The 26,793-nt window shown below is 45.6% G+C and overlaps 1 protein-coding gene and 1 long non-coding RNA gene across 5 annotated transcripts in view; one reads left to right on the top strand and one right to left on the bottom strand.

Moving 5' to 3' along the window:
• Positions 1-1,359: 1,359 nt before the first annotated feature.
• Positions 1,360-25,367, top strand: CYP27C1 (cytochrome P450 family 27 subfamily C member 1). Of its 4 annotated transcripts, none has more exons than XM_025855265.2 (9): positions 1,360-1,843; positions 7,652-7,842; positions 9,016-9,215; positions 10,534-10,743; positions 11,932-12,095; positions 15,756-15,922; positions 17,139-17,217; positions 17,684-17,887; positions 22,466-24,971. In XM_025855265.2, exons 1-9 carry the CDS (start codon positions 1,553-1,555, stop codon positions 22,580-22,582), a joined length of 1,623 nt encoding a protein of 540 aa, XP_025711050.2. In that variant the 5' UTR covers positions 1,360-1,552; the 3' UTR covers positions 22,583-24,971. The 4 variants fall into 4 exon arrangements, with proteins under 4 accessions (XP_025711050.2, XP_073741478.1, XP_073741479.1 ...); XM_073885377.1 differs by having other exon boundaries at positions 1,360-1,594; positions 22,466-24,970; XM_073885378.1 differs by lacking the exon at positions 22,466-24,971 and adding an exon at positions 25,033-25,367 and having other exon boundaries at positions 1,711-1,843.
• LOC141371236 (uncharacterized) overlaps positions 15,351-26,793 on the bottom strand; it is a 93,462-nt gene continuing 82,019 nt past the window's right edge. Inside the window, exons 2-3 of the long non-coding RNA XR_012376027.1 lie at positions 16,194-16,264; positions 15,351-15,902 (exon numbers count right to left, since the gene is read on the bottom strand). This is a non-coding gene — a long non-coding RNA (uncharacterized lncRNA). The remainder of the gene's footprint in view (positions 15,903-16,193; positions 16,265-26,793) is intronic.

Below are 26,793 nucleotides of genomic sequence, written 5' to 3'. Positions count from 1 at the left end.
TAGGTGTGATCACTCCTTCCCACAAAATCCAGTCATATTCTGTACCAGCTTTATGACACTGATGGTAATCCCGCTTGGATTTGTGTGCCTGTTGTATTCCTCTTATAGGTTATGAGCCCTCACAGGCAGGTTCAATGGCTTACTCTTTGAATCCCTTGCAGCTACAATGCTTTATAAATAAGAGTTGCTGAGTACTTCTTAGTAAGTTCTAGAAATTGAATAACTGTGGCCATCTTTGCTTCACTTACATACTTACAATTATTATAAGCCCAGTGTAGATTTAACAGAGCTGTAAAGGCATAAACTATTAATCAAAAAATATATCTAGTTTTGTTTAATAACAATACTTGGTGTTTGTAGTTTGTATGTGCGTGTGTGTTTTTTCTCCTTCAGCTGCACGAGTGCAAACTGTAGAAATCTTTAAGCAATGTTCTCAGTTTTCAAGGTAAGTTGTTGAACTGCTCATTCAGAATCTGGGCTCCCTTCCTGAAACCAGATGACACACTTCTTGCTCTTCCCATGCCAAGTCCCTCCCTCAGTGGCCGACTTCCTCTCTGCAACAAGGCACTGGGCTCTGAACCTATTCTGGCAAGATCCTCTCTCTTCTCACTTTCCCGTGTAGGTGTGTTCCTTTCTCTAAGTGTTGCGTTTAACAGGACCAATCCTTGTGATCCTTGAGAGACACCAGAAACTTGCCAAATACGCAAGCCAATGTTCAAGCACCACACTTCCTCACTACTTGCAGTGGTGTGCCGGCATAAAATCCAGGAGACTCATGAAAGCCAAACGGAGACTGCACAATTATCCTTATGGAAACTTGTGGTAAAATAATAATGTGGCCATTTTACAATATCATGAACTACATGCACAAATCATCTAACATTTTTGCATGTTGAATTATAACTGTATAGCTTGAAATCATGAAGAGCAGTTTCTAAAACATATATATATAGTGAATTAAATTTTTTGGGTGTACTCTCAATAGTAATTTTTTTTTTAAAGATTTTATTTCTTTATTTGACAGAGAGAGAGACACACAGCGAGAGAGGGAACACAAGCAGGGGGAGTGGGAGAGGGAGAAGCAGGCTTCCCGCGGCGCAGAGAGCCGATGCGGGACTCGATCCCAGGACTCTGGGATCATAACCTGAGCGGAAGGCAGACGCTTAACGACTGAGCCACCCAGGCGCCCCTCCACAGTAATTTTTAAGGAAGAAAATACTTTTGAAAATTCCAGTAGACTTTTCTTTTTCTTTTTTTTTGGGCCATGGTCAGAAGTGGGGTTGAACTTAAAATTTTGTGGTTTCGAACAACGCTTAAGTGGTGAATTAATGTGATGTGAAGAAAAGCTAACCGCCTCATTCTCTTGCAGCCTCTTTTTTTTTTTTCCAGCCTTAGGGGAGGGAGCCTTTAATAATGGTCTGTGTAAACTGATGCCCAGGCGGTATGAGTTCAAAGAAGCGCTGCTCGAACACATTGAAGCAAAGAGCAACCAACCCCAAAGGGCAGCATCTCCCCAAACAAAACAATTGCTTCGACCAACCAACCAACCCAAATGGCTGCAATGGCTCTCCTGGCGCGAATCCTGAACGCCCGAGTGAGCCCGGCGGCCGGGCGAGGCGGGTTCCTGAGCGCCGGGGTTTCGCGGCCCTCCCGGCCCGAGGGCGCCCGGCTGCCGGCAGGGACGCGGGCCGAGGACAAAGGAGTGGGGAGGCCGGGAGCGCCGCGGGCCGGGGGCCGGGCCGAAGGGCCCCGCAGCCTCGCCGCCATGCCGGGGCCCCGCACCCTCGCCAACCTGGTGGAGTTCTTCTGGAAGGACGGCTTCAGCCGCATCCACGAGATCCAGGTAGCAGCGCGCGCCCGGCCGGGAGGGGAGCGGGCCAGGGGACTGTTCCTCTGAGCGCGGAGGCCTCGCGCGCGCCGGAGGGCGTCCGGAAGGAGGCGCCGCGGAGGGTGCCCGAAGAAACTCCAGGGAGGGGACACCGGGAGGGGGACGCCGGGGAGGGGGCGCCGAGCCCGGCCGGGAAGGGGACGTTAAGGAGGGTCGCCCGGGAGGGACCCCAAGAAGGAGGCACCGGGCAGCGGATGCCGGGGAGGGGACGCCGGGCAGGGGGCGCCAAGAAAGGGGCTTCAAGGAAGGGCGCCAGGGCGGGGTCTCCGGGCTGGGCGAGCCGGGGAGAGGGCTCTGGGGAATGAGCCCGAGGAGGGGTGCCGGGGAGCTGTCCCCAGGTAGGAGGTCCCGCTCAGGGTGGACCCCCGCGGGAGGAGGCTTGCGGAGCCCAGCGGAGGGAGTTGCGGTTCAGTCCCGGGATGGCCCCGAGGGGGCCCCAGAAGAGCTCCTTCTCTCGCAGGGGCGTCGGGGGCCCGGCCCGGGAGCGCTGCGAGCTGCTCTGAGCTCTCCAGAGCACCGTGTCTACACGGCCGGCCGAGGTCATGTTGCGTTCCTTTCTGGTCCTTTTTGCTTGTGTTTTATAAATGGAAAACAAACACGCCCCCCTCCCCCAAACATCTGAGGTTCGGAGGCCACAGGTTGCTTAGCCTCCAAATGATGAGGCCGCCACACGAATGTAAATGAACCTCGGCTGCAAGCCAGGACTCGGGCAGGGACCTAGTTAGTACCCAGTCGTTCCAACAACCTGTGGAAGTTTTGGGACATGTCAGCCTACAGTTTCTCATCTCGACCCTGAGTTTTGCCCTTCTTTTCCCCATCCCAAATTGCGCCTTTCATTGCAAGGTGGGACCCTCCACCTGCCAGGGTCATGGGATCTCCTTTCCTCTCGCTCTTGCAGCTGCTTCCTTACTTGACTTCTTCATTTCCTCAGGACTCCCACCCCAGCGCACACTTCTTTCTGGGATCTGGGCCTTCTAATCGCTTCCAAGAACACCCTCCCCCCACCCCCGTCCCACTTACTTTTGTTCAAAACCATCCTTCAAAGCACTTCTCCGAGGAAGCCTTCCGTGACCACCCACCTGGTCTGCGGTCATGGTCGTTCGTGCCTTCCCTCAACCAAGAAACATACCTGATGGTGCAGAAGCCCTGATTGGGCTGGAGAAGCAGAAACCTCATTGGGAGAAAAAACAGAACTCAGGAGAAGGTTTAATTTGAAATTCCAGACCCTCCTCTCCATCCCCACACCAACCCTACACAGTTTTCGCCTGATATGCTTCTAGGGGTCAAAAAGGATTTTCTTTCTTTTCCCTGTGGAATCTGGACATAAGATATCAGGGTGTGATAGTTTTCAAATGGGGAAAAACACGTTTTGTTATTGATTGTGGACAAGTCAGTACAGTTTGATATTTTTATTTCTTTTTTTAATTTTAATTAATTTATTTTTTTTACTTTTATCCCCTTCTGTTGCCATCTGCTTTTATTCTCACGGCATAAGCCCACAGTTGGTTCCGCAGCACAGGTTTCTTTGAGAAGCTGACTGCTGTTAAAACCTGCATCTCTAGCAGGAGCGGCCTAGAGAGCCACCTCTCCACCACCAGAAAGTGTCTCAGTTCAGAGGGGCATTTTCCCTGCATCTGCCCTGCTTCCTGCCATCACCCTACATGCAGCCCTCCTGCCCAAGGCTCAGACTACACCTATCACCGTGATGGTCTTGAGTGGTGGCACACACCTGCCAGAGGACAGTCACGGAACTGACTCACCTGTGCTTTCTCAAAACACAGTAGACAGGCCCCAACTGTTCCCAGCTCCGTTGTCCTTCTGGGCTCCCTTTTCCTTTATTCACCAAATAGCACTCATTTACAAGAGCAGGAATCCTCCTGCAACCCCTCTGAGGACCCCAGGGAGTGCTTTATGGCCTTGGGTTACCCCACTGCAGGTTGCTCTAGACTGAATAAGCTTCTAGTAAAAACCTCTGCCCTGCTCTCCAGCTTGCTCCTGAGGCCCTTGTAGGAGGAAGACAGTTACTCTGTTACCATTACGTCCAGTATACTTTATTAGACTTGTGATCACACAGTGTTAGCTTGCCTGTCATCTGTATGGTTCAAGTCTTTCCCGTACAGGTGGAAAAGACCCAAGTGTTGGTTGAGTGACTTGCCCGAGGTCACGCAGCTAATTAGTGACAGAGCAACATCCTAGCCTGTGTTGCTAGAGGCTGTTTCAGATGTGACAGAGCAGGAGGGCCCTGTGTTCAAATGCTGGCCTCTACGTGCACCTGTGGAGTCTTGGCTAATCACTTATTCTCTCTGGACCTCATTTTCCTTGTCTGTGCAGGAGTCTGACAATCCTCATCCATCTCACAAGTTATTATGTGATCAAATGAGATTAGGGCTGTGGAGGGGCTTTGTAAGTTATAATCATAACATGTAAATACTAATAATGAACACTTCTAGAAATCTTTTCATGTGCCAGGCACAGTTCTAGTCCTACACGTGAGAGAAGTTCTATTATTTGTTCATTTCACAGGTGAGGAAACTGAAGTGCAGTGGGTAAGGTTGCCTAGCTAGTACACACTGAGCTAAGATTCAAACTCCAGGGTCTGTGCTCTTAATGTCTATGCAAATTCTAAGTACCAGGACTGACTGTACTGTTCTGTGGTCCACTAGCAAAAAAGTGCTGTACACTATCTGGGTCATCCATCTTGTTCTTTCTTGTGCCTGGTCAGTTGCTCCTTAGTGCTGATGGTGCCTGTTCAGTAGCTGGATTTGCCTGGAGAATGACTCATTTCCCAGTAGTTGGCTATTAACAGTCATCTCATCCATGGCTCCCATTCAGAGACCCAGAGGAACACCTTCCAGTTGAGGCTGAGTGTTTTTATCTCTGGGTGGGAGGACTTCACCCAGGTTGATAAGGAAGTGAGTATCTTCTACCTGAGGAGAAGGAAGAATGGAGAGACAATGGACTCTCTGGCCTGCTATTTTTGAGGTTGAGAATTGGGGTGATGAGAAATGTTGACAGATACCAAAGAGAGACAGTCATTTCCCCCATATGCTCAGACCTGGCTCTGCCATGCTGAGCCAGGCTGAAGGGTACTTTCTCTCTCTCTCATTTATTTATTTATTTAACCCATTTACATTTATTGTGATTTCTCTTTGTTTTTTGGTACTAGAGCTATTGAGATATAATTCACATACCATACAACAGTCACCCCACTTAACCTTAGAACATTTCATAACTTTATTTATTTTTTATTATTTATTCATTTTTTAAAAGATTTTATTTATTTATTTGACACAGAGAGAGAGAGACAGCAAGAGAGGGAACACAAGCAGGGGGAGTGGAGGAGGGAGAAGCAGTCTTCCCGCCGAGCAGGGAGCCTGATGAGGGCCTCGATCCCAGGACCCCGGGATCATGACCTGAGCTGAAGGCAGATGCTTAATGACTGAGCCACCCAGGCGCCCCAGAACATGTTCATAACTTTAAAAAGAAACCCCATATTGTTTCATTTAGCTGTCACTCCCCAACTCTCCATCCCCCCCAGCCATAAGCAACCACTAATTTACTTTTTGTCTTTGTAGACTGGCCTAGTCTGGACATTTCATATAACTGGAATCATAACATGTGGTCTTTTGTGTCTGGTTTCTTTCACTGAGCATCACATTTTCAAGGTTCATCTATGTTGTGTGGGTACCAGTGCCTCATTTCTTTTTATGGGCAAATAATATTCCAGTGTAAGGGACATTCTACATTTTGCTTGTCCATTCATCAGTTGACAGACATGTGGATTGTTTCCACCTTTTTCCTAATTGTGAAAAATGCAGCTATGAACGTTCAGTATAAGTTTATTTTTGTATAGACATATGTTCTCATTTCTTTGGATATATATCTAGGAGTGGAATTTCAGGGTCAAATAGTAACTCGAATTTAACCTTTTGAGAATCTGCCAGACTGTTTATCAAAGTGGCTGCAGTATGTACATTCCAGCCAGCAAATGTAAGAGGTTGTGATTCCTCTGCATTCTTGCCAGGGCTTGTGATTACCTATCCTTTTGATTACAACCATTCTAGTGGGTGTGAAGTGGTATCTCATTGTGACTATGATCTGCATTTCCCTGATGACTAATGATGTCGAGCTTCTTTTCATCTGCTTTTTATCCATTTGTATATCTTCTTTGGAGAAATGTCCATTCAAATAATTGCCCAGTCTTTAATTGGTTCATTGTTTTATTGAGTTGTCATAGTTCTTTATATGTTTTACATACAAGTCCCTTATCAGATATGTGCTTTGCAAATATTTTCTCAATTCTGGGGATTACCCTTTACTTTCTTTATAGTGTCCTTTGAAACACCAAAGTTTTAAATTTTGATGAAGTCCAATTATCTACTTTTTCTTTTGTTGTTTGTGGTTTTGGTATTATATCTAAGACACCATTGCCAAATTCAAGGTCATGAAGATTTACCCCTATCTTTTCTTCTAAGAATTTTATGGTTTTGGCTCTTACATTTAGGACTTGAACCCTTTTGAGGTAATATTTATATCTGGTATGAGAGAAGGGTATAAGTTCATTCTTTGCCTGTAGATACCCATTTGTCCCAGCACCATTTGTTGAAGAGACTATTCTTCCCCTATTTAATTGTCTTGGCACTGGCACCCTTGTTGAAAATCAATTGACCAGAGATGTACGGGTTTATTTCTGAATTCTCAATTCTACTCCAGTGGTTTAGATGTCTATCCTCATGTCAGTACTACATTGTCTTGATTACTGTTGCTTTTGTAGCAAGTTTTGAAATAGAGAAAAGGGAAGCCTTCAACTTTTTTTTTTCAGGGTTGTTTTGCTATTCTTGGTCCTTTGCATTTCCATTTTAAGCTTGTCAATTTTCTACAAAGAGGTCAACAGAAATTCTGATAGAGATTATGTTGAATCTATGGGTCAATCTGGGGAGTATTCCCATCTTAATAATATTAAGCCTTCAACCCATGAACATGGGATAGCTTTCCATTTATTTAGGTCTCCTTTAATTTCTTTCAATGATCTCTTATGGCTTTCAAAGTAGAAGTTTTGCACTTTTTTTGTTAAATTTATTCCTAAGCATTTTATTGTTTTTGATGCTATTATAAATGGAATTGTTTTCTTACTTTTCTTTTTGGATTGTTCATTGCTAGTGTATGGAAATACAACTGACTTTTGCATATTGATCTTATATCATGCAAGCTTGCTGAACTTATTAGTTCAGATAGTTTTCTAGTGGATTCCTTAGAATTTTCTGTATGGGAGATCATGTCATCTCTGATTAAAGGTAGCTTTACTTCTCTCTTTCTAATCTGGATGCCTTTTCATTTTCTTGCAGGGATCCATTTTTACAGGTTCATTACAGATTGCCTGCAGAGGGCGCTCTCTCTGCAGAACAGGGTGGAAGAGAGGCTGAGGGTCTGGGTCAGGGGCTGGCACAGTCTTTTTGGCTCAGGCCATTGAAGGCTCTGCAGTTCATTCCCATCCATAATGATATTTCTCTCCTGTTGCTCCACACAGCTAAGTATTGTTAAAAACATAGCTCTAAAGAATAAGAAAACTTATGTGAATATGGTTAATGATGTGAAATTACATTTATCTCAGGAATATGTAAAGTTACAACTCTGATTCAGCTCTGTATAATGTAGAGCTTTCCTCTGCCCCAATTTTCTCTCCCCTAACACATAGAAATGTTTATGTCAAAGATATATCATATCTGTATTTTTTCCTTTTTTGGTTTCTCCATGGTATTGCAGCAGAAGCACACACAGGAATATGGAAAAATCTTCAAGTCTCACTTTGGTCTTCAGTCTGTAGTATCTATTGCAGACCGAGACATGGTGGCTCAGGTGCTCCGGGCAGAGGGGGCCGCGCCCCAGAGAGCCGACATGGGGTCCTGGCAGGAGTACCGACACTTACGAGGGAGATCCACCGGGCTCATCTCAGCGTGAGTATGTGGCCTGGGGGGACCATCGTGGGGGGACCCCTGCCTGGAGGCTGGGCTCTGAAAACCAGTATTTAGTAAACTGTACAACTCCCAGTGGAGTAGTGTCAAAATAGCCTCTTTGCATGATCTCCTAAATACTGGTGCTGAGGGCCCTGTCCCTTCTCCTCTGGGAAGAGATAAGTGTGGGTCGCACTAGCTTGGGAGAGGGGAGGAATTGTTTCTCAAGCAGTGCTCGGAGGCTGTAGGTGTCCTCTCAGTGACAACCAAGGGAGGGGGGCATCACAGAGCTGATCTGTGGGCAGGGAAGGAGGCAAGCAGCTGTTTTAGGAGGTACTGAACAGGGGCTAAGATCCTTCCTGCATGGATCGCTATGTGATGCTGTTCCCGTCTCATAACAGGCTATGATTATTATTTGTAAACAAGGCTCACCGACACCTCTGTGCCCCTAAAAGCTAATCAGCACAGTCCTAGGCAGGAAGGAGAACACAGAGCATCTGTGTATCCCCTGGTCCAAATCCCTTTGGTTTAGAAATTTTATTGTGATTTTATTTATTGTGATAATATATATGTATTATGTATATATACTCTATGCATGAACTGGGGAGAAATACAACCATAGGATTCTCAGATGAGGTAAATAAAAGCTGGGACTGGATATCACCAGAGTCCCTCAACTTCTGCTCTGAGGGAAATAATCAAACACCTCCTCCCCATTGGTCCAGCCCCGGAGGGGAGTGGCCAAATGCTGCAAAAGCTCTTTGCTCTCTGCACCATCACCTGCGGCTTGGCATCCACTATCCACTCTCCGCCCAGGAGCTCAGTTCAGGACTCAGGGTTCAGGAGTTCATACACATAAACCTTTTTCTCTTTTGCTAATCACAACAGCCTCGTGTCTCATTATTATAACAGTTTTGCAAGGTTTTTCAAAGGAAATCATATTACTTTCATAAAGATGATTCCCAGGGGCAGTTTTTCCCCTTAAAGTTTGCTTCAAGGGGAACAGACAGCAAGGCTGAAATTACTCTCCTCTCCCTACACAGTATCTTAATTCCATTTGGATTGGCAGACCTTGTTGGCTTTTTTATTGCTGGGGAAACTCTCAGAGGTTCCCTGAGTTCTTTTCCAGAATGTCAATGGAAGTAAGATTATTTGAAACTCACTTTACTTTTCTAGGGAGGGTGAACAGTGGCTCAAGATGAGACGTGTATTGAGACAAAGAATTCTGAAACCAAGAGATGTGGCCATTTTTTCAGGAGAAATCAACCAAGTTATTGCTGATTTAATTAAAAGAATCTACATCCTCAAGAGCCAGGCAGAAGATGGAGAAACTGTGACCAATGTCAATGACCTTTTCTTCAAATATTCAATGGAAGGTGAGGCGAAGTCAGGAGGTAGATGGAAGACAGGACATTTGCCCAAAATGATAGTTCTCATCCACTGGGCATGCCCTGTGTCCCCAGCAGGCACTGTGCTGAGCCCCGCACATACACACCCGTAGCCCTCACAGTTAACTTAGCCGGGTGTACCACCACCACTGGTTACAGGTGGGGAAACTGAAAACCTGCCTCCATTTTTAGTGGCAGAAACTTAGTTTCAAATCCAGGTCTTTTTAACTCAAGAATCATGCTCCTAATTCCTGCACATTTTGCTTTAGCACAGTTTGTAGCAAACAGAAGTTTAGAGGGCCTCTACCACAGTCATTCTAGCTTTTAAAATTCATGTGGGATGGGTAGGACATTCCCATCCATGTCCTAAAGTCAAAATCAAACCCCAAAGGTAGTCATTGAAAAGTCCCTGCCCTCTCCCTCTCTCCTGACCCAGGGAGGTCACCAGTTTCTTTAAGGGATACATGTGAATATTCTTTTTTGGTCAGAGGAGGAGAGAGAGACAGAGCACAAGCAGGGGGAGTGGCAGGCAGAGGGAGAAGCAGGCTCCCCGCTGAGCGGGGAGCCCGATGTGGGGCTCCATCCCAGGACCCTGGGATCATGACCTGAGCCGAAAGCAGAGGCTTAACCGACTGAGCCGACAGGTGTCCCTACCTTTTACTTGAAAAACAAAACAAAACAAAACAGTAGTGAACCAAACATCTTGTTTTGTACTTTGCTTTTTCCCAAGGACCTTCTTTCAGGCTTCTCCTTTTTTTTTTAAAAGTGAGTTTACCTTATTTCAAATTTAAATTTTAAGTTAACTTTTTAAAGTTATATTAATGCTCCCTGAACAAAGTAACGAAATCAACAGAGAGATGAGTTGTAAACACAGCGGAAAATCCTGCTTTTTCCTGATTCACTGAAGCTGTTTCCTCTGCTCCTGAGGCTCTCTGGGGCTCCCCGCTTCATGGCCCAGAGGAGCCACCTTTCAATTCCCCAACATTGGGCAAGTGACCAAAAGGTTAGGGACTTTGCATCCTGGGTCTTGAACAAACCCTTGGGAAGGGAGGGAGGGAGGGGGTGTGATGCGGTTGAGCCCTGCCAGGCAGAAGGAATGACCTGCTGACCTGTTTTCCATCAGCATTGAATACTTAGAGCCCTGTAGCTCAGGACCTGGTAGAGAAAACCTCTGGTGATAAAACAGAACCTTGCTGGAGGAAGGTGCCTCGATTGCTTTTGCAACTTACTTTTATGGCTAGATATTGCATGTTGATACTGTGAGTAATGGAGAAGAAGAGGGTTTTAAACTCTGTCTCCTGTGCAGGGGTGGCCACCATCCTTTATGAGAGCCGCCTGGGCTGCCTGGAGACCAGCGTCCCACAGCCCACTGTGGACTACATCGAGGCTCTGGGGCTCATGTTCAGCATGTTCAAGACCTCCATGTACGCGGGCGCCATCCCCAGGTGGCTGCGCCCCTTCATTCCGAAACCCTGGCGGGAGTTCTGCAGGTCCTGGGACGGACTCTTCAAATTCAGTAAGAGAAGAATGAGGGGCACCTGTTGTCTCACCAGTTGACACAACTGCACGGCTCGTGGTGCATCTGATGCTCATGCTGCCGGAGGGGTGACGTTCCGGAGGGTGGCCTGATGCAGTTACATGTTTTTACTTGGACCCGGGATTTGGCTCGGCTTCTCAAATGACGAGATGCATGTGGGTTGCCACTATCAGCAACACGACCGATTTCTCATTTTTTAATTCTTTTTATTGTGACAAACATGCTAGCGGTGATTTATGCAAGTAAATGTTGTCTAAGGGAGATGATGACTTTGGTTCAATAATTCTGTCAGTGCTTGAGATGCAGACAGCGTTTTGGGCCTGTGCGCTTTCACTCGACCATTCTCATTTGCAGCTTTTTGGAAAGAGACAAATTCCTCTGGCAAAACAAATGAGGAAACAGTACCGTGTTCAAACCCAGCAAAGCGACATTTGTCTCCCTACATAGCTAACCAAGAATTTCCAAAAAAAAAGATTTGCAAAATGTTTGTTAGAACAACGGTTTTAGAACAACACTAACGTTGAAAGATGTGTCCATAGTGTCTTTTGAAGGCCAACATTCATTTGAATACGTAAGTTCTTATGGATTGAAAGTGCCACTATCTTTTTATGTAACATGGCCTTTATGCTCACGCCATTCCGTCTTCTGGAAACGTAGGAAAAAAAAAAAAAAGAAGGGATCTGTAGTTTTGTTACTCCAAAGCTTTCTTGGCTTTTTGATGAGTAAAGCAAACATTTGCAAATATCTTCTGCATTATTTTTAGAGAGGAAGAGATGCTTAGCTTGTCTTTAACTTTTTTTTCAAGATTTTATTTATTTATTTGAGAGAAAGAAAGAGATAGCGAGAGAGAGCATGAATGGGGGTCGGAGAGGGAGAAGCAGGCTTCCCGCAGAGCAGGGAGCCTGACATGGGACTCGATCCCAGGACCCTGGGATCGTGACCTGAGCCGAAGGCAGATGTCTAACCGACTGAGCCACCCAGGTGCCCCTGTCTTTAACTTTTCATTCATTTATACAAACAAGCATGTGGATGAGCTTCCCAGGTTGACAGTAAATCGACCTGGGTTTCATTTAGCTTTGGAACCTGCCACAGATTAAGTTATTGGGAGGATGAAGAGATTACTCTCAACCAAAACTTATTTCAAAAGAAATAACTCTTTTCAAACAGGCCAAATCCACGTTGACAACAAGCTGAGGGACATACAGTGCCACATGGACCGCGGGGAGAGCGTGAGTGGGGGGCTGCTCACATGCCTCTTCCTCAGCCAGGAGCTGACGCTGGAGGAGATCTACGCCAACATCACAGAGATGCTGCTGGCTGGCGTCGACACGGTGAGCGTCTTGGCCTTGCTCTCTTCTTGATAAGCAAAGTACAGCTGAAGCCGGAGGCCTTTCCAAGTAATCTTATATGTGCATATGTGTTGGTGCTAACTGAACATCTGCTTCGCTGCTGAACATCTCCAGGAGGAAACTCTAACTTTTAAATAATATACATGTATTTTAAAACGTAAAAACATAATTCTGCAAAAAATGCAACCCCCATTCAGTTATCATGCACACAAAGTAACAATGTGTTTTAAAGTTAAAAAATCATTCCCGATTTGCAAGCATTGGTCCATTGCTTCATAATATCAAAAATGAAGAAGGCACAGATGTTAGAAACCTTATTATTTATGATTTAAAGTGTTGCAGGTCATGGAGGACTCCCTAATTCATTTTATAAAGCCACCGTCACTTTTAAACCCAAACCTGCTAATGAGAGCATAAAGAAAGAAAAGTTTAATAAACAGTTCGACTTATGAATATGTGTGTCTATCAGTCTTTTTTTTTTTTTAAGATTTTATTTATTTATTTGTCAGAGAGAGAGAGAGTGAGAGAGCGCATGAGCTGGGGGGAGAGGCAGATGGAGAGGGAGCGGCAGACTCTCCACTGAGCAAAGAGCCCAAAGTGGGACTCAATCCCAGGACCCTGGGATCATGACCTGAGCTGAAGGCAGACGCTTAACCAACTGAGCCACCCAGGCACCCCATGTCTATCAGTCTTAAGTAAGATCCCGATGAATAGATTTATTGTAGCAGATGAATAATCTACTATGACCAAGGAAAGATGAATATCCGAATGAAACAAAGCACTGTCAATGGACTGGGTGGGAATTGCATCCCCTGTTGTTAAGTGAGAAATGAAGACGCAGAACCTGTGTATGCCGTGCTCCTGTTGGTAAAACAAACAGTGGCCCGGCCCCTGCCTGTCTGTGTGCATGTCCGTACCTGTATGTGATTTTATGAGTGTGGAGGAAGTATGGAGGGTGCACAATGGGTTGTTAACATGGGTTACCTGCCTGGGGGATGGAGGGCTGTGGGGGGATAGGAGCCAAGTTTCCTCCTAAAACATATGTGTAATAGGATACATTTATTCATGTATGAAAACTGATATTCATATGGATATATGTACAGAGAAATTTTAAAATTTGCTAAAAAGAAGTAGTGAAACAGGAAAAAGCAGGGCTGGGCTTTTAGTATTTGGTAGAGGAAAAGTTAGTTGAGTGAAATAATTAAGATTTGCCTGGTGCTTTACTCTTTCCAAAGCCTTTCAAAACTAAACAACTAAGCTCATGACCTCAAAGCTTTTCCTTTACAGGAGTGCTTCCTGAACTTGAATAAGGCACAGACCTTCTGTTTAAAGGGAGAACCCCCTCCCCCAGGGTTGACATTGTTTTTATGATAATGTCACATAAACATGTAAAAGCAAAAAACTTACTAAAAACTCCTTATTCTTATGGATCTTCTACAACAATAAAACAAAAACATGTATCAGGCTAACCAATAAAATCAATGTGATCAATGAAAATTCTAATCAGTCATGTGAATGTGGTGGGTGGTGCGGGTTTGCTTGAATGGGGAAGGGATGAGTGAGTGGTTGGCCTTGCCTCTAAGCGGATTTGGGTGCGTTGTCCCTCCGGGCCCCTGGTGGTAACTAAGAGCATCACATGAGGTGGAGGGCAGAAAGGACCATTCCTACCAGAGGCCCCTGGAGGCCACATCAGCAGAAGCGTTCTTACAATTCATATTCATTTTCTAAAATATTACTTAAAAAACTTTATTGCAGTATAATTTAAGCAAAAGAAACTGCATCCTTTTAAACCGTACAGTTTGATATAACTTGTTGGCAGATACAGGGTAAGCACACATGCGATCATTTATGAAACTACCACCATCATCAAGATCCTGAACATTTCTACCACCCCTGGAATTTCCCTACTCCCATTTCAGTCCATCTCTCTCTGCCCCAGGCAACCGATGATCTGCTTTCTGATGCTGAGCATCAGTTCGCACTTTTCTAGCAATTTATAGGAATGGAATCATTCAGTGTGTATTTTGCATCCAGCTTCATTCAGTCAGCAAATGATTTCAGGATTCACCGATGTAGTTGCATATCAAAGTAGTTTATTCTTTTTTATTATGGAGTACAGGCATCCCTCGCTTTACTGTGCTTCGCAGATTAGTGTGTCGTTTTTATTTTACAAATTGAAGGTTTGTGGCCACCCTGCACTGAGCACGTCTATTGGCTCTATTTTTACAACAGCATCTGCTCCCTTTGTGTCACCATGTCACATTTTGCTAATTCTCATGATATTTCAAACATTTTCATTATTATTATATTTGCTATAACAATATATAATACACATTATATTTGTTATAATATATAATATATAAGTATATATTATATTTGTTATAATAACATATAAAAATAGAATCACTGGTTTGTGCTCAGTGGGTGATTAGGACTTGCTGAAAGCTCAGGTGATGGTTAGCATTTTTTAGCAACAAAGTATTTTTAAATTAAAGTGTGTACATTGTTGTTTTAGACATAATGCTATTGGATACTTAATAGGTTACAGTGTAATGTAAACATAGCTTTTATTTGCACTAGGAAAGCAAACTATTCATTTGACTTGCTTTATTGTGATACTCATTTTATTGTGGTGGTCTGGAACCCAACCCACAATATCTCCAAGGTACGCCTGTAGTATTCCATTGTATGGATATACTGCATTTGGTTTTTCCACAGAAATGTGATTTTAATAGAAATTTCTAAATTTTTTCCTTATCATTTATAAGGAAGAACTTGAACATTATATATATTATAGGAGAGCTTGCCCTCTAAAAACAGATAATATCTATGACAGGGAAATGATAGCAGTATGGTCTACTGACTTTAGATTTTTTTTTAGGTAAAAGAAAAGGCATTTATACTGTGGACTTTCCTTGTTTATGAGAGTAAAATACAGTCACATAGGTAATAGGGAAAATGTAGTGAGAGTCTTGGAACCTGGGAGAATAAGATATAATTATTTTAAATAACCAGAAATGTAATTCTTCAGTCAGACATGGTATAAAAAAATGGTACTGTTTTGCATAAATGATCTATTAAATCCTTACAGGTTGCTTTACTTGAGAAAAGCATGGAAACAGTGGAGGACAAATACCGCCCCCCACCCCTTGAGGCGGCCAGAGCAGGCCCCGCCCAGCCATCGTGGGCCTGCGCAGTGCCAGACTGAACAGTTCCCGGGCTGACCGGCAGGCTCTGTTTCTAGCAAAAAACCAGATGGCCCTTACAAAGAAGGTCACAGAAAGTTCCCGGCACCACTTCCAGGCTTGACCAGCATCCTTAGGTCCTCTTAGACACCATCGAAGAGAATTGCTCTTATGTGTTCCAAAAGGTTCAAAAATAATTTCTGCACCCCTTCATTGAAAGAGCAATTGAATCACATAGCTGATGCTACTTTCCAAAAATACTTGGTTTTTTTTTTCTGGCATGATTTAGGGAAAATCAGCTTTTGCTCTGCTAAGCCCTAACGTGCTCAGACAGAGTTGAACGGACATGACTTTGCACATGTGCTTATGCTCACGTGACTTCCTGGCCGACGTTGCCTGCTACTTAAATCCTGGTGTTACTCACCCACGTGCCTGTGCCTGCCGGTTTCTTTATTAGACGTCCTTCACCTTATCCTGGGCAGTGTACCTTCTCGCGTGGCACCCGGAAGTGCAGCAGACCGTGTACCGGGAGATCGTTAAGAATTTGGGGGAAAGGCATGTCCCAACTGCAGCTGACGTCCCCAAAGTCCCACTGGTCAGAGCTCTGCTGAAGGAAACGCTGAGGTAAAAGGCTCATCAAAATTCATGTCAAAAACTGTCTTTTAAGTCTCTGATTCTTTATCACTATGATTTATGCTTTGGACTTAAAAACCGGGTCCAAAACAAATGGGCCAACAACCTTCAGTGACCGAAATGTTTAGGAAGGAGATAGTTATAACTATCTGTTTCCTCTTTGCCCTTGTCAGAATAGCAGAAAGGCTGTTCTGTTTTAGGGTCTGAAATATTAGTTGTTCTTCATAAAGCTTTTTGGAGCCATCACCCCATGACATGGTACCTGTTTTAGTCATTTGGTTCACCAAGCTCCCCAGCATGCTCCTGGATCAGTACTCCATGGTTCCTGTTCCTCTGAAAGGAAAGCAGAACAAGATAGATTGATCAGGAAAATATTTTGGGATGTTTGTTTAATTACCAAACCTGTTTACTGTGGTTCTCGTGTGGATATGCTAGTTGGATTGGCGACACCAAATGGACTTATTCGCTCCTGGACAGGGCTTTAACAACACTCGGAAAAGCCTGGACGTGAGGGATATGGGTGGCCTTGGGTGGGTTTGGGTGGGAGGTAGGATCAGGTGGCGAGTGAAATTTCTTCCTCCTTTGAGGTTCAAGGATTCTGAGGTTCAAGGATTCTGTTGAGGAACTGCCATGTAGAAGAGTAGAAGTGGCAACATGGTGTACTCTACAATAATTCTTTTAAACTTGATAATGGTGTTTCAAGTTGTGGTGCATCCTCAATCCACAGCATGTTGTTTAACCTCAGGGGAAAAAAAGCTAGCTATGTGTTTACTGGTATTTGTCGATTGCAGTTTTATTCAGCGTTTTCTCTGAATTGCTTCTCGGAGACAGTCCACAAGCTGAAGTAGAGCATTTCTCAACCTGTGTTTCCAGGGCCCCTGAGTCCTGTGGACTGTTCTTGATAAAGGGAGTCACGTGCGCACATAAATTTCCCGGACTTGGGATTATCCCTTCTGGGAACACAGTAGCACGTTCAAAACTCTGCTTTGTGTTTCATAAACATTTTTGACTAGGGGACCTGTTTTCCCATACCTTAGAATACTCCCTGGCCAAAGCTAAGGAGCCATGAAGATCCTTATGAGATTTCTTAGTTGAAACTGGACCGCGTGTTACGTTTTAGAAAAATGAAAATGGCAAAATGACCAGATTTTTGAAAGTTTAGCAAAGTACTTTAAAAGTGACCACCCCATTCCTGCTTCTTTTCCAGGCTGTTTCCAGTGCTGCCAGGGAACGGCCGAGTCACCCAGGAAGACCTGGTCGTTGGCGGGTACCTGATTCCCAAAGGCGTGAGTTTGGTTGCCAGGGTGTGGGGACTTGGGCTCTGCCATGGTGGCTGAGCGGGAAATCTGCTGGTATGTTAGGAAGTCCTTGAGCCCAAGCAAATATCAATAGGTTCCTTTCCTACTGCATGTATTTTATAATGAAGATGGGGCTTTGGAAGCAAGGAGGTGCTCATTGCCCTGGCAAAAGCAAAGCCAGATGTTTCTGTAGCTCCTCCCTCCCTCAGGTATGGTGGACACAGCAGTTGTCGGGGTGAGGGGGGGGTTTGAAGGACTTGAATCTCCTCAGTGGCTGCAGTGGCATGAGAGGTGGGCATCCACTGAAGGAGGACTGCTGTCTGTGGGGGCCCTTACGTGGCTCCTTCTGGCCAGAAGCACCTCGGGAGGGACTGGCCAACTGGGTTCTTGCCTCTGCTCTGCTTTTGCCTGATCCTATTCTTTATTCCTTTTCTGTTGCAAATGGTGTCCTCAGACCCAGCTGGCCCTCTGCCACTATGCCACATCCTATGCGGATGAGAACTTCCCTCGGCCCAGGGAGTTCCGGCCGGAGCGCTGGCTGCGGAAGGGAAGCCTGGACCGAGTTGACAACTTTGGGTCCATCCCCTTTGGGTACGGGGTTCGGAGCTGCATCGGGCAGAGAATCGCAGAGCTGGAGATCCACCTCCTCTTGATCCAGGTAGGCGTGTGGGGGCCAGACATCGGCCTTCTGCCTCAACCTCGTTTCCTGGGCTCCACCAGACCAAGACTTAGGTGGGAAAGGAGATGTGATTTGGAGAACTCAAATGCACTAGCTTCATGTTAAATCCCTTTTATATTTTAAAATTCCACCCCCTTGGGTCCCCTGACCACCCACTGAGCCTCTTTTCTCCTTGGAACCGTGGAGCAGCAGTTAGGGCTCTTGGAGGCCTGAGGACTGGGAGGTGTGCATGCTGTGGTGGGTCTACAGGGGTCCAAGAGCTCAGCTCTTCATCACATGAGGAGCTCTCAACAGAAGTTAACGGGAAGGTGTCAAACCAGTGGTCTTCGAACGTTTTGGAACAGCGAAGGCATTAGGAGGATCCTTAGAATGCAGGTTCCTGGGCCACCACAGAGATAGGAATTTGGTGGGTCTGGGATGGGGCTGCCAGGGGGTTCTGATGCCAGTGATTGCTGGGCTGCACTCTGAGAGACGTGTGAACCAGCCACTTAGGCCGTGCAGTGGTTCTCACACTTGTTTAGGTTGTGAAACAGCAGGAAGGCTTGGTTTTGTTATATTTAATCTCTTACTATTAAAATGATGCTTTTCTGCCTATACTGTATTTCAGTTTGTGCTGTAGCATAAGTTAAATCATGTTTGAAGGAAATTTTATAAAAGAAAACACTTTAGTAGAGAAAATTCTACTCATCAGGTTTCCCTGCAAGTTTAGGAAGACTACTGTTAACATATCTTAGCCGTGGAAGACCTTGGCCCAAGGTTTGGGAGCTACTGCCATTGACATTGCATTGGAAGAATGTAGAGATTACCTGGTGACCCAGGATCCCCATTTTATTGAGGAGGCAACTGAGGCTCAGAGAGCTGGAGCCACTTGCCATGGTCACAGAGTGGTAGGTGCATGGCACAATCCAGGTGTCTTGACTCCTTCCTCCATTTCTCTCTATGTCATGGGGGTGCTCTCCTGCAGCTTACAGCAGGACACTGAGAGGTTAGGACCTCGATGACAGATGGCCTGAGAGAGCGTGAGGCGCTATGGAAGCCTGGCCAGCCTGGGAGGGGTGGAGAGGGATTCTGGACAGTCAGCACTTGGGGACGGCTCTGAGAGCTGGGAAGTTGAGGGGGCTTCTGCCCAGCCGGAGAGCACGCAGCAGGAGGCGTGGGAGCAGAACGCCTCTCAAGCTGGGCGGCTCAGGTGGGAGGAAGCCCGGTGACCAGTGTGTCAAACGGTCATCCCACCCTCAGTTGAGATGCGGTGGCTGCTGGCCAGGCTCAATGGTGTTGCTACCAGTGCAGCCATTCCTGGGGACGGTGTGGGCCCTGCGGACACTGGCCCATCCCGGCGGCGTCTGATGTGAGAGGCAGCTCGGTGCGGCGTGGATGGCATTTCCGGGGCAAGCGGACTCAAATCCCAGCTCTACTGTTTGCAGTTCCGACACTCCAGGCAGGTTTCTCAACCATGCGGAGCCTATTCCCTTATGCACGAAATGGGCCAAATACCTACTTCTTGGGTGTGTGAGGACACAGTCTGTGCCGGAGAAGTGGAAGCGGCTGTTGTCCATGCACCTGCTCTGAGTGTCTGCTCTTGGGTGTTCAAGAAGGTCTCATGCTCCATAACATTGGCTCCATAGATTCTGCAGCCGCATCCGGGACAGGCAGACGCCGCTTCCTACGGAAAGTTGGCTGTGGAGCTTAGCACTCCCCCCCCCCCCCCCCCCCGTTCTGGCTGCCTGAAGAACCGGAGGGGACACCACAAGAGCAAGATGGCAGCTGAGGGCACAGAGGCCAGCCCTGCCCGGTGCTCCCGTTGGAAGGGGGTCAGAAACGGGGTGTTTGGTGGCAGTGGTGGGGTTTTGTTTGTTTGGTGCTATTAACATACAAATGTACCTGCTGCAGTTTTTCCTTGAGTCCTCATTTCTACTTGTGCAAATAGAGAAACGGAGCATCATTTTTTGTAATTGTCAAGGAAAAAAAAAAAGAGAGAGAAGGCACAAATGAGCCATGCTAGGAATGAGAAAGGGGACATGTCTAAAAGTGCAGTCGTTGATTTTTTTAAATCAAGAAAATACCACAAATGGCTTTTTTTTTTTGCTAATACATTTGAAGACTTAGATAAAATACACAATGTACTAGAAAACATAGGTTGCCCAAATTGACTCGAAGGACAATAGACCTCAGATACTGAATACATGGAGTTGGTGGTAAGAAGATTTACCTCCCAAATGTTCCAGACCTAGACAGTTTCATTGCAAGTTTTATCAAACCTTCATGAATGGGTAATCATCATCTTATACAAACAGAGACTAGAAAAAGGAAGTCTCATTTTTATGAGACTTGCATAGCCCCAATATTCAAAACCTGGAGAGGATAATACGGGAAAGGAAAACTACCGGCCAATCTGATTTATTAACAAAGATGGAAAATATCCTAAATGAGAAATTGGTAAACCAAATCCAGCAGCATAGGAAACAGAAGTGCATCCCCAGCACATCAGGTGTATTCAGGAATGCAAGGATGGCCCACCTCAGGGACATCTGTTGATATCATTTACCACAATAGCTAATTGAAGGAGGAAAAATATATGACCACCCCCAGAAAGAATTGATAGCATTCCACACACATTCAGGAAGAAAATCTCTTAGCACAGTAGTAACGGACGGGCTTTCCTTAACCAAATAAATGGAGTCTCCCCCAGTAGGACAGGGCACATGCCTTTGGCTTCGGGAAGGGAAAGGACGTTAATGGAGCACTGTCAAATGGGAACAGGGTATTTGTATCACACAGAGAACTTTTAGGAAATACATTTTAGCTCTTTGGGAGTTGGGACTTGAGGCGCAAGAGGGGCTTTGTTTTTTGCTTGTACCTTTTCTGTGTAGTTTGGATTTTTTTTTTAGCGAGCGTAGTGTTGCCCACTCAGAAAGGGAAGAAGGCCATGTGGCACGTTGGCCTTGAAGTGAGGAGACCTACACGTGAGTTCTCCTGCCATGTGGGGTGTGCAAGCAGTTCTGTGGAGTCAGAACTGAAGGTCAGAGGTTAGATGTTTTGCTGAAGCTATCTCGATGCTATAATGTGTTGGAGCTGCCGAAATACGGGTCATTCAGCTTGGCTCTTGAAATGTGACAATGGAGGGGGTCCAACATATGTCCCCAGTCAGCCCTGCCCCTTCTCCCTGCCTGACCTCCCCTGGAGCCTCAGCCCACCTGAGGATCCATCAGTGGGTCCTGCTGCTTTGCTTGGGGGACGAGGCTGGAGAGGGAGTCGGGGCAGGGTGGGGGTGGGCAGCTTGGATCCCATGTGACATTATATGTTCTCCAAAACTGACACTTCATTAGGCTGGACTTTATTCTGGACCCAGTGGGCAGCAGAGTAGGGACCAGCAGCTAGTGTGCTGGTGAGCACGGCCCTTCCACCCCCACCAGGAACACATGTGTGCTCTGACATGGGTCTTTTTTTTTTTTTAAGATTTTATTTATTTATTTGACAGAGAGAGATACAGCGAGAGAGGGAACACAAGCAGAGGGAGTGGGAGAGGGAGAAGCAGGCTTCCCGCTGAGCAGGGAGCCTGATGCGGGGCTCGATCCCAGGACTCTGGGATCACGACTTGAGCCGAAGGCAGACACTTAACGACTGAGCCACCCAGGTGCCCATGACACGGGTCTTTAGAGCAGGTTGCCTTCAGTTCCCTAAGCCAACCTGACCTTGAACATCAGGCCAGGGCCAGTTGGTGGCAGAGGTTATTGCTTTAAGCTGTTGGATATTTTGGTGCTCTTTAAAACTCATTGTGTGTGTGTTTTTAAAGGTTTTATTTATTTGAGAGAGAGAGAGAGAGCACAAGTGGGGGCAGGGGCAGAAAGAGAAGCAGACTCTCCTGCTGAGCAGGGAGTTAGACTCGGGGCTTGAACCCAGGACCCTGAGATCAGGACCTGAGCTGAAGGCAGACGCTTAACTGACTGAGCCACCCAGCGCCCCTAAAACTCACTATTGAGGTACTTTCCAGTTTGACCCTGAATGGTAGAGCTGGTTCTCCTTTTGAACCGCAGAAATGAGAAATGGAATCAAAGGTACAGATCGAGAATATTTAAACTGAGGACATCAATCACTGAAGCCTGTTTGGGTGATTCACCTGCCAACAGCAGTGTGCTGTGCTGTGCTATGTCACTTCAGGTTCCCAGCCGGAGGGAAAACTTGTCCCTCTGTTCTCTTTGCTCCTTTGATTACTTCTCTACCTCGACCTGAAGAGGAAGCAGAGGAGTTGGAGTTTTGAAATGGCTGAGAAAATGGAAGTCATTTGAATATTGTGTCTGCATATCTTTGTCACATGAACTTCCCAGTTGCTCAGTGGACAGGCCGGGCTCCTGTGCAGGACCTAGTGCTGCTTTCAGACCCGCAGCATCCCCTGCATCCCCCTGACCGGCGATTGGTGTCCTGCACCACGGCCGTGCCCACTTCCTGGGTTCCCTGCAACCCATGGCCACCGCAGGAAGATGAGGGGCACTCATTCAGAGCACTGCGAGGCCTCTGTTGTCCCCATTTTGAATCCCCCCTCTCTCTTTCTCTTCTTAGTTGCTTCAACATTTTGAGATCAAAACATCCTCTTGGACTAAAGCCGTTCCTGCAAAAACCCATGGGCTGCTGATGCCAGGGGGGCCCATCCACGTGCGTTTTGTTAATAGAAAGTGAGCCTGGATTTTTAAACCCAGCCAGCCTCCTGACACAAACCGGGTGTTCCAATGTTACTGATGATGGCGGAGGAGGGAAGCCGTCCCTTTTAGAGGCTGTCTTTGTAATAAACTGCCCCCCCATGTTCTGGGAGACTTGTACATCTTTATGCAGAGTAATTTGAAAAGATTATTTGACTTTTGCAAACCAGTGTTGCTTTTTCTTTGGAGAAACGACTGTTTAAAAATGAGGGGCACTGAATCCTGGTGTCTCCTCTGTGGTCTTACCCTTGTGCTATACTTGATATTCAATAGTCTCCTATGCATTTATGCAAGGAAATGTTTGTTTACTTATAAATTCCGTGCTTGAATATATGCTCTGTAATACTGTACCAGGACTCTATGTCAGGAGGCAAATGCAACTTACTGTTTCCAATTTGAAGAGGGAACATTACGAATGTCTCTGTAGTACTGTGAGTATGGGAAGAAAGCACCATAGTCAACATTTTATCCTGAGCACCTGAGATTTAGATCCTGCTGAAGGGCTCAAAATTAAAAGAACCATATTCTTATTTTTCTCTCCAAACTGGCGCTTCCTTTTCTAGTAACTCCTAAAGAAGTTGAAGATTAGCTTTTGTTTGAAAGAAATTATCAATAAAAAATAGAACTCCTGTGAAATCCAGAAATATTGGGTTTTCTAACCGAGTATAAACCCTAAGAAGATGTATAAGAAAATCTGTGTGGAATTTCATTGCCTCAGTTGAGAAAAATGAATTAGACAAGCATTGTGGAAAGCCATGTAACTTTAGAACATTTTTATTTCAAGGAAAAATAAACATAAAAGTGGACATGCTATAGATAAAATAATATTTTGATCTTCATGGTGTTATTTTAAATATCTGAACCGGAAATGTGATCCAGCTGTTGGTGCTTATGTAAGGCTCCAACCGGACACCTTGGGCCTCAGGATTGTTCACTCACACCAAGCTCTGTTGCCTTTCACGCTACTTGCTGATCACTAATAAGAAAGAACACCATTTTGTAACATTCTCCCTGCATAGTCATGCTTGAAACCGCTTCTTCTCAATCCCACAAATCTTTTCACATAATCCTTCCCCCAAATCACCTCCCTACTAATACATACCATACATCTTCCCCCGCACTTTAGTCATGCTGCAAAATAACCCTTAAATAAAACAGAAATAATAGCCATTTCACATACTATCCTTGTTAAAGTATGTAACAGCGTTAAATCTGCGTGTGAAGACAGAATAACTCTAGTCTGAGCACAGTAAAAATATGTACAGTTGAATACGAAATTGTGTCATAGTGACTGACAAGATGTTGGATTGCTTTGAGGTTCATAGACTTTTATAAGCTAGCTACAATTTTATTCTGTGACTGAAATTAAAAAGTATTGAGACGAACGCAGCAACTTGAAGTGACTCTTATTCTGCAAGGCGACCCCTCTGGTGAAGCGGGGCCGCGCCCGGCGATGAGCATGTGGTGAAGGTGATGGTAACACTCGAGCCTGCGGTCCCATCTCCCTGGGGAGAGGGACAGACAGAACTTAGGAGCCTCCTGATGTGACACAACAAGAAGCACCTGGCACAACTATAGTGTTCTTACCGAAGAAATGGAAATTGTACCGGAGAGGTCTGTAGATCAACTACCAGTTTGTAGGAAACACAAGTTATAGAGGGACATGTTAAAACTCCAGGACAGATACCATATGATTTCCCTTATAAGTGGAATCTATAAACAAAAACCAAATGACAACAAAAAGCAGAGTCAGACCTGTAAATATAGAGAACAAACTGATGGATGACCGAGGGAAGTGGGCAGGGTGTGGGCAAAATGGGTGAAGGGGAGAGAGAGAGGCCCAGGCTTCCAGTTATGGGATGAGTAAGTCACTGGAGTAAAAGGCCCAGCACAGGGCACACAGTCAGTGGTATTGTAATGGGTTGTATGGTGATGGATGCGAGCTACATGTGTGGTGAGTGTAACGTAATGTATCAAGTGGGGGAATCACCGTGTTGTACACCTGAAACTAAGGTAACACTGTGTCGACTATACTCAAATAAAAAAATGGTTTTGAAATGAAAAAAAAAGTGGTCTTTAAATGGAAAAATTATTATGTTTTTTAAAGATTTTATTCATTTGAGAAAGAGAGAGACAGCACAAGCAGGGGGAGAGGCAGAGGGAGAAGGAGAAGCAGACTCCCTGCTGAACTGGAAGTCTGATGCGGGGCTCCATCCCAGGACTCTGGGTTCATGACCTGAGCCAAGGGCAGACGCTTAACCATCTGAGCCACCCAGGCGCCCCTAAATGGAAAAATCATAAAATACACAACAGCTTTCAAAAAAAAAACACAACCCCCAAACCCCAAAACAAAACAACTCCATGCAGATGCAGTCAGCAGAATCCAGAATATGGTGAAGTCTACCTCACAAATAATTCCATTTCTTCCAGCAAATAAGTGACAAGGAAAAAGAAAAAGAGGAAGGAGGCTGTTGCAGATTACGAGAGAATTAAGAGACGTATTGACCACACGTGATGCTGGACATGGTTTGAATCCAGATTTAAATAAACCGCTCGTAAAGAGACATTTAAGAGATAATTAGGGAAATTTGGATGCTGACTGTGTATTTGAATGATATTAAGGAATTACTGTTTTTTTTTTTTTTTAGTGTGCTAGTAGTAGTTATTACATTAAAAAGAGAGAGATCTTATCTCTTGGAGACATCAATTAGAGATACCAGTGGGCCATATTTGTGGATGAGCTGCTATGACATCTTGGATTTGCTTTAAAATAATGTTGCTGTGGGGGGTGGGTGATGTGTGGGGGTGGTGGGGGGTGTGGGGAGGACAAAGTGAACTGAGATTAGCCCAGTGCTGAGAACTGTTGGAGCTGGGTGAAGGGTACATGGAGGATTCATGACATTCTCCCGGCTTTGTGTACGTGTGTGGGTGCATTTCCACAATAAAACGTGTCTTCGAAAGCCAACAACTGGATTGATTAATTACCTCATGATTCATTTCTTTTTCATTACTATTCACTAACCAGCCAAACTGACTATAAATTAGGTTCTTCAGGGAGCTACACCTCTTTTTCCCCCCAGTAATTGTTAGCAATGATCGATTTAGCTACCGGATAGCTGCTGTGTTAGGATTCTGGGGACCTGTCAACTTGGGTCAGCTGGCCTTCAGAGTTGAGGACAGATCTAGAGACACGAGTGACGAAGGGAGGAGCAGGGCGGGCACCGCAGCCAAGCTGGGACCGGGACAGAATCCTGGGTGTGAACCAGCAGAGTGGTGGGCCCTGCAGTCTGTTCCCTGCCTCAGGGTTCTCAGACTGCAAACTCCATTTCTTTTCTTTTCTTGTCCTTTCCTTTCCTTTCCCTTCCCTTCCTTTTCTTTTCTTTTTTTTCTTTTCTTGTCCTTTCCTTTCCTTTCCCTTCCCTTCCTTTTCTTTTCTTTTTTTCTTTTCTTTTCTTTCCTTCTTTCTTTCTTTCTTTCTTTCTTTCTTTCTTTCTTTCTTTCTTTCTTTCTTTCTTTCTTTCTTTCTTTCTTTCTTTCCTTCCTTCCTTCCTTCCTTCCTCTTTTCTTCCTTCCTTCCTTCCTTCCTTCCTTCCTTCCTTCCTTCCTTCCTTCCTTCGTTCTCTCTCTCTCTTTCTTTCTTTCTTTCTTTCTTTCTTTCTTTCTTTCTTTCTTTCTTCTGATTTCATTTATTTGATGGAGAGAGTGAGTGAGCACAAGAGGGGGAGCAGCAGGCAGAGGGAGAGGGAGAAGCAGGCTCCCCGCTGAGCAGGGAGCCCGACGTGATGCAGGGCTCGATCCCAGGACCTTAACCGACTGAGCCACCCAGGTGCCCCCAAACTCCATTTCTAAAAATGTGCTGGTCCTGTGAAAGGGGTCCGAGCCCGGCGGGTCTGAGAGCTGATGAAGGTGCCGGGTGCGTGGTGAGAATCAGCTCAAAGCTGCTCTGTCAAGGTAGCAGGGCCAACGGCGCAGAATGACTGGAGGGACACTGGCCGTCCTCCACACTAAGCTATAGCTCAATAGTCAGACACCAGGAAGGTCAAGGCCCTGGGCTGCAGGATCTGTAGGCGACCCCCTCCCCACCCCGGGTTCCTCTTCAATCAGGTGTTTGACTGGCTTGGCCTGTGACAGGCACTTTGACCCAAAGTCACTGCTGGAAAAGTTTCCAGTTACTCTTAGCCATCATAACCC

The sequence above is a fragment of the Callorhinus ursinus genome, unplaced genomic scaffold (assembly GCF_003265705.2).
Source record: "Callorhinus ursinus isolate GAN/ISIS: 27379988/994484 unplaced genomic scaffold, GSC_fseal_2.0 scaffold2, whole genome shotgun sequence".
NCBI lineage: Eukaryota > Metazoa > Chordata > Mammalia > Carnivora > Otariidae > Callorhinus > Callorhinus ursinus.
The sequence above is the reverse complement of the archived record's forward strand: the minus strand, read 5'-3'. Positions and strand labels throughout refer to the sequence as shown.

Excerpts from the sequence above, each read along its gene's own strand:
- CYP27C1 (XM_025855265.2), top strand. The coding sequence starts at position 1,553 with ATGGCTGCAATGGCTCTCCTGGCGCGAATCCTGAACGCCCGAGTGAGC. Across the intron at positions 1,844-7,651 it reads GCCGCATCCACGAGATCCAG|CAGAAGCACACACAGGAATA; the intron begins GTAGCAGCGCGC and ends ATGGTATTGCAG. Across the intron at positions 9,216-10,533 it reads CTTCAAATATTCAATGGAAG|GGGTGGCCACCATCCTTTAT; the intron begins GTGAGGCGAAGT and ends TCTCCTGTGCAG.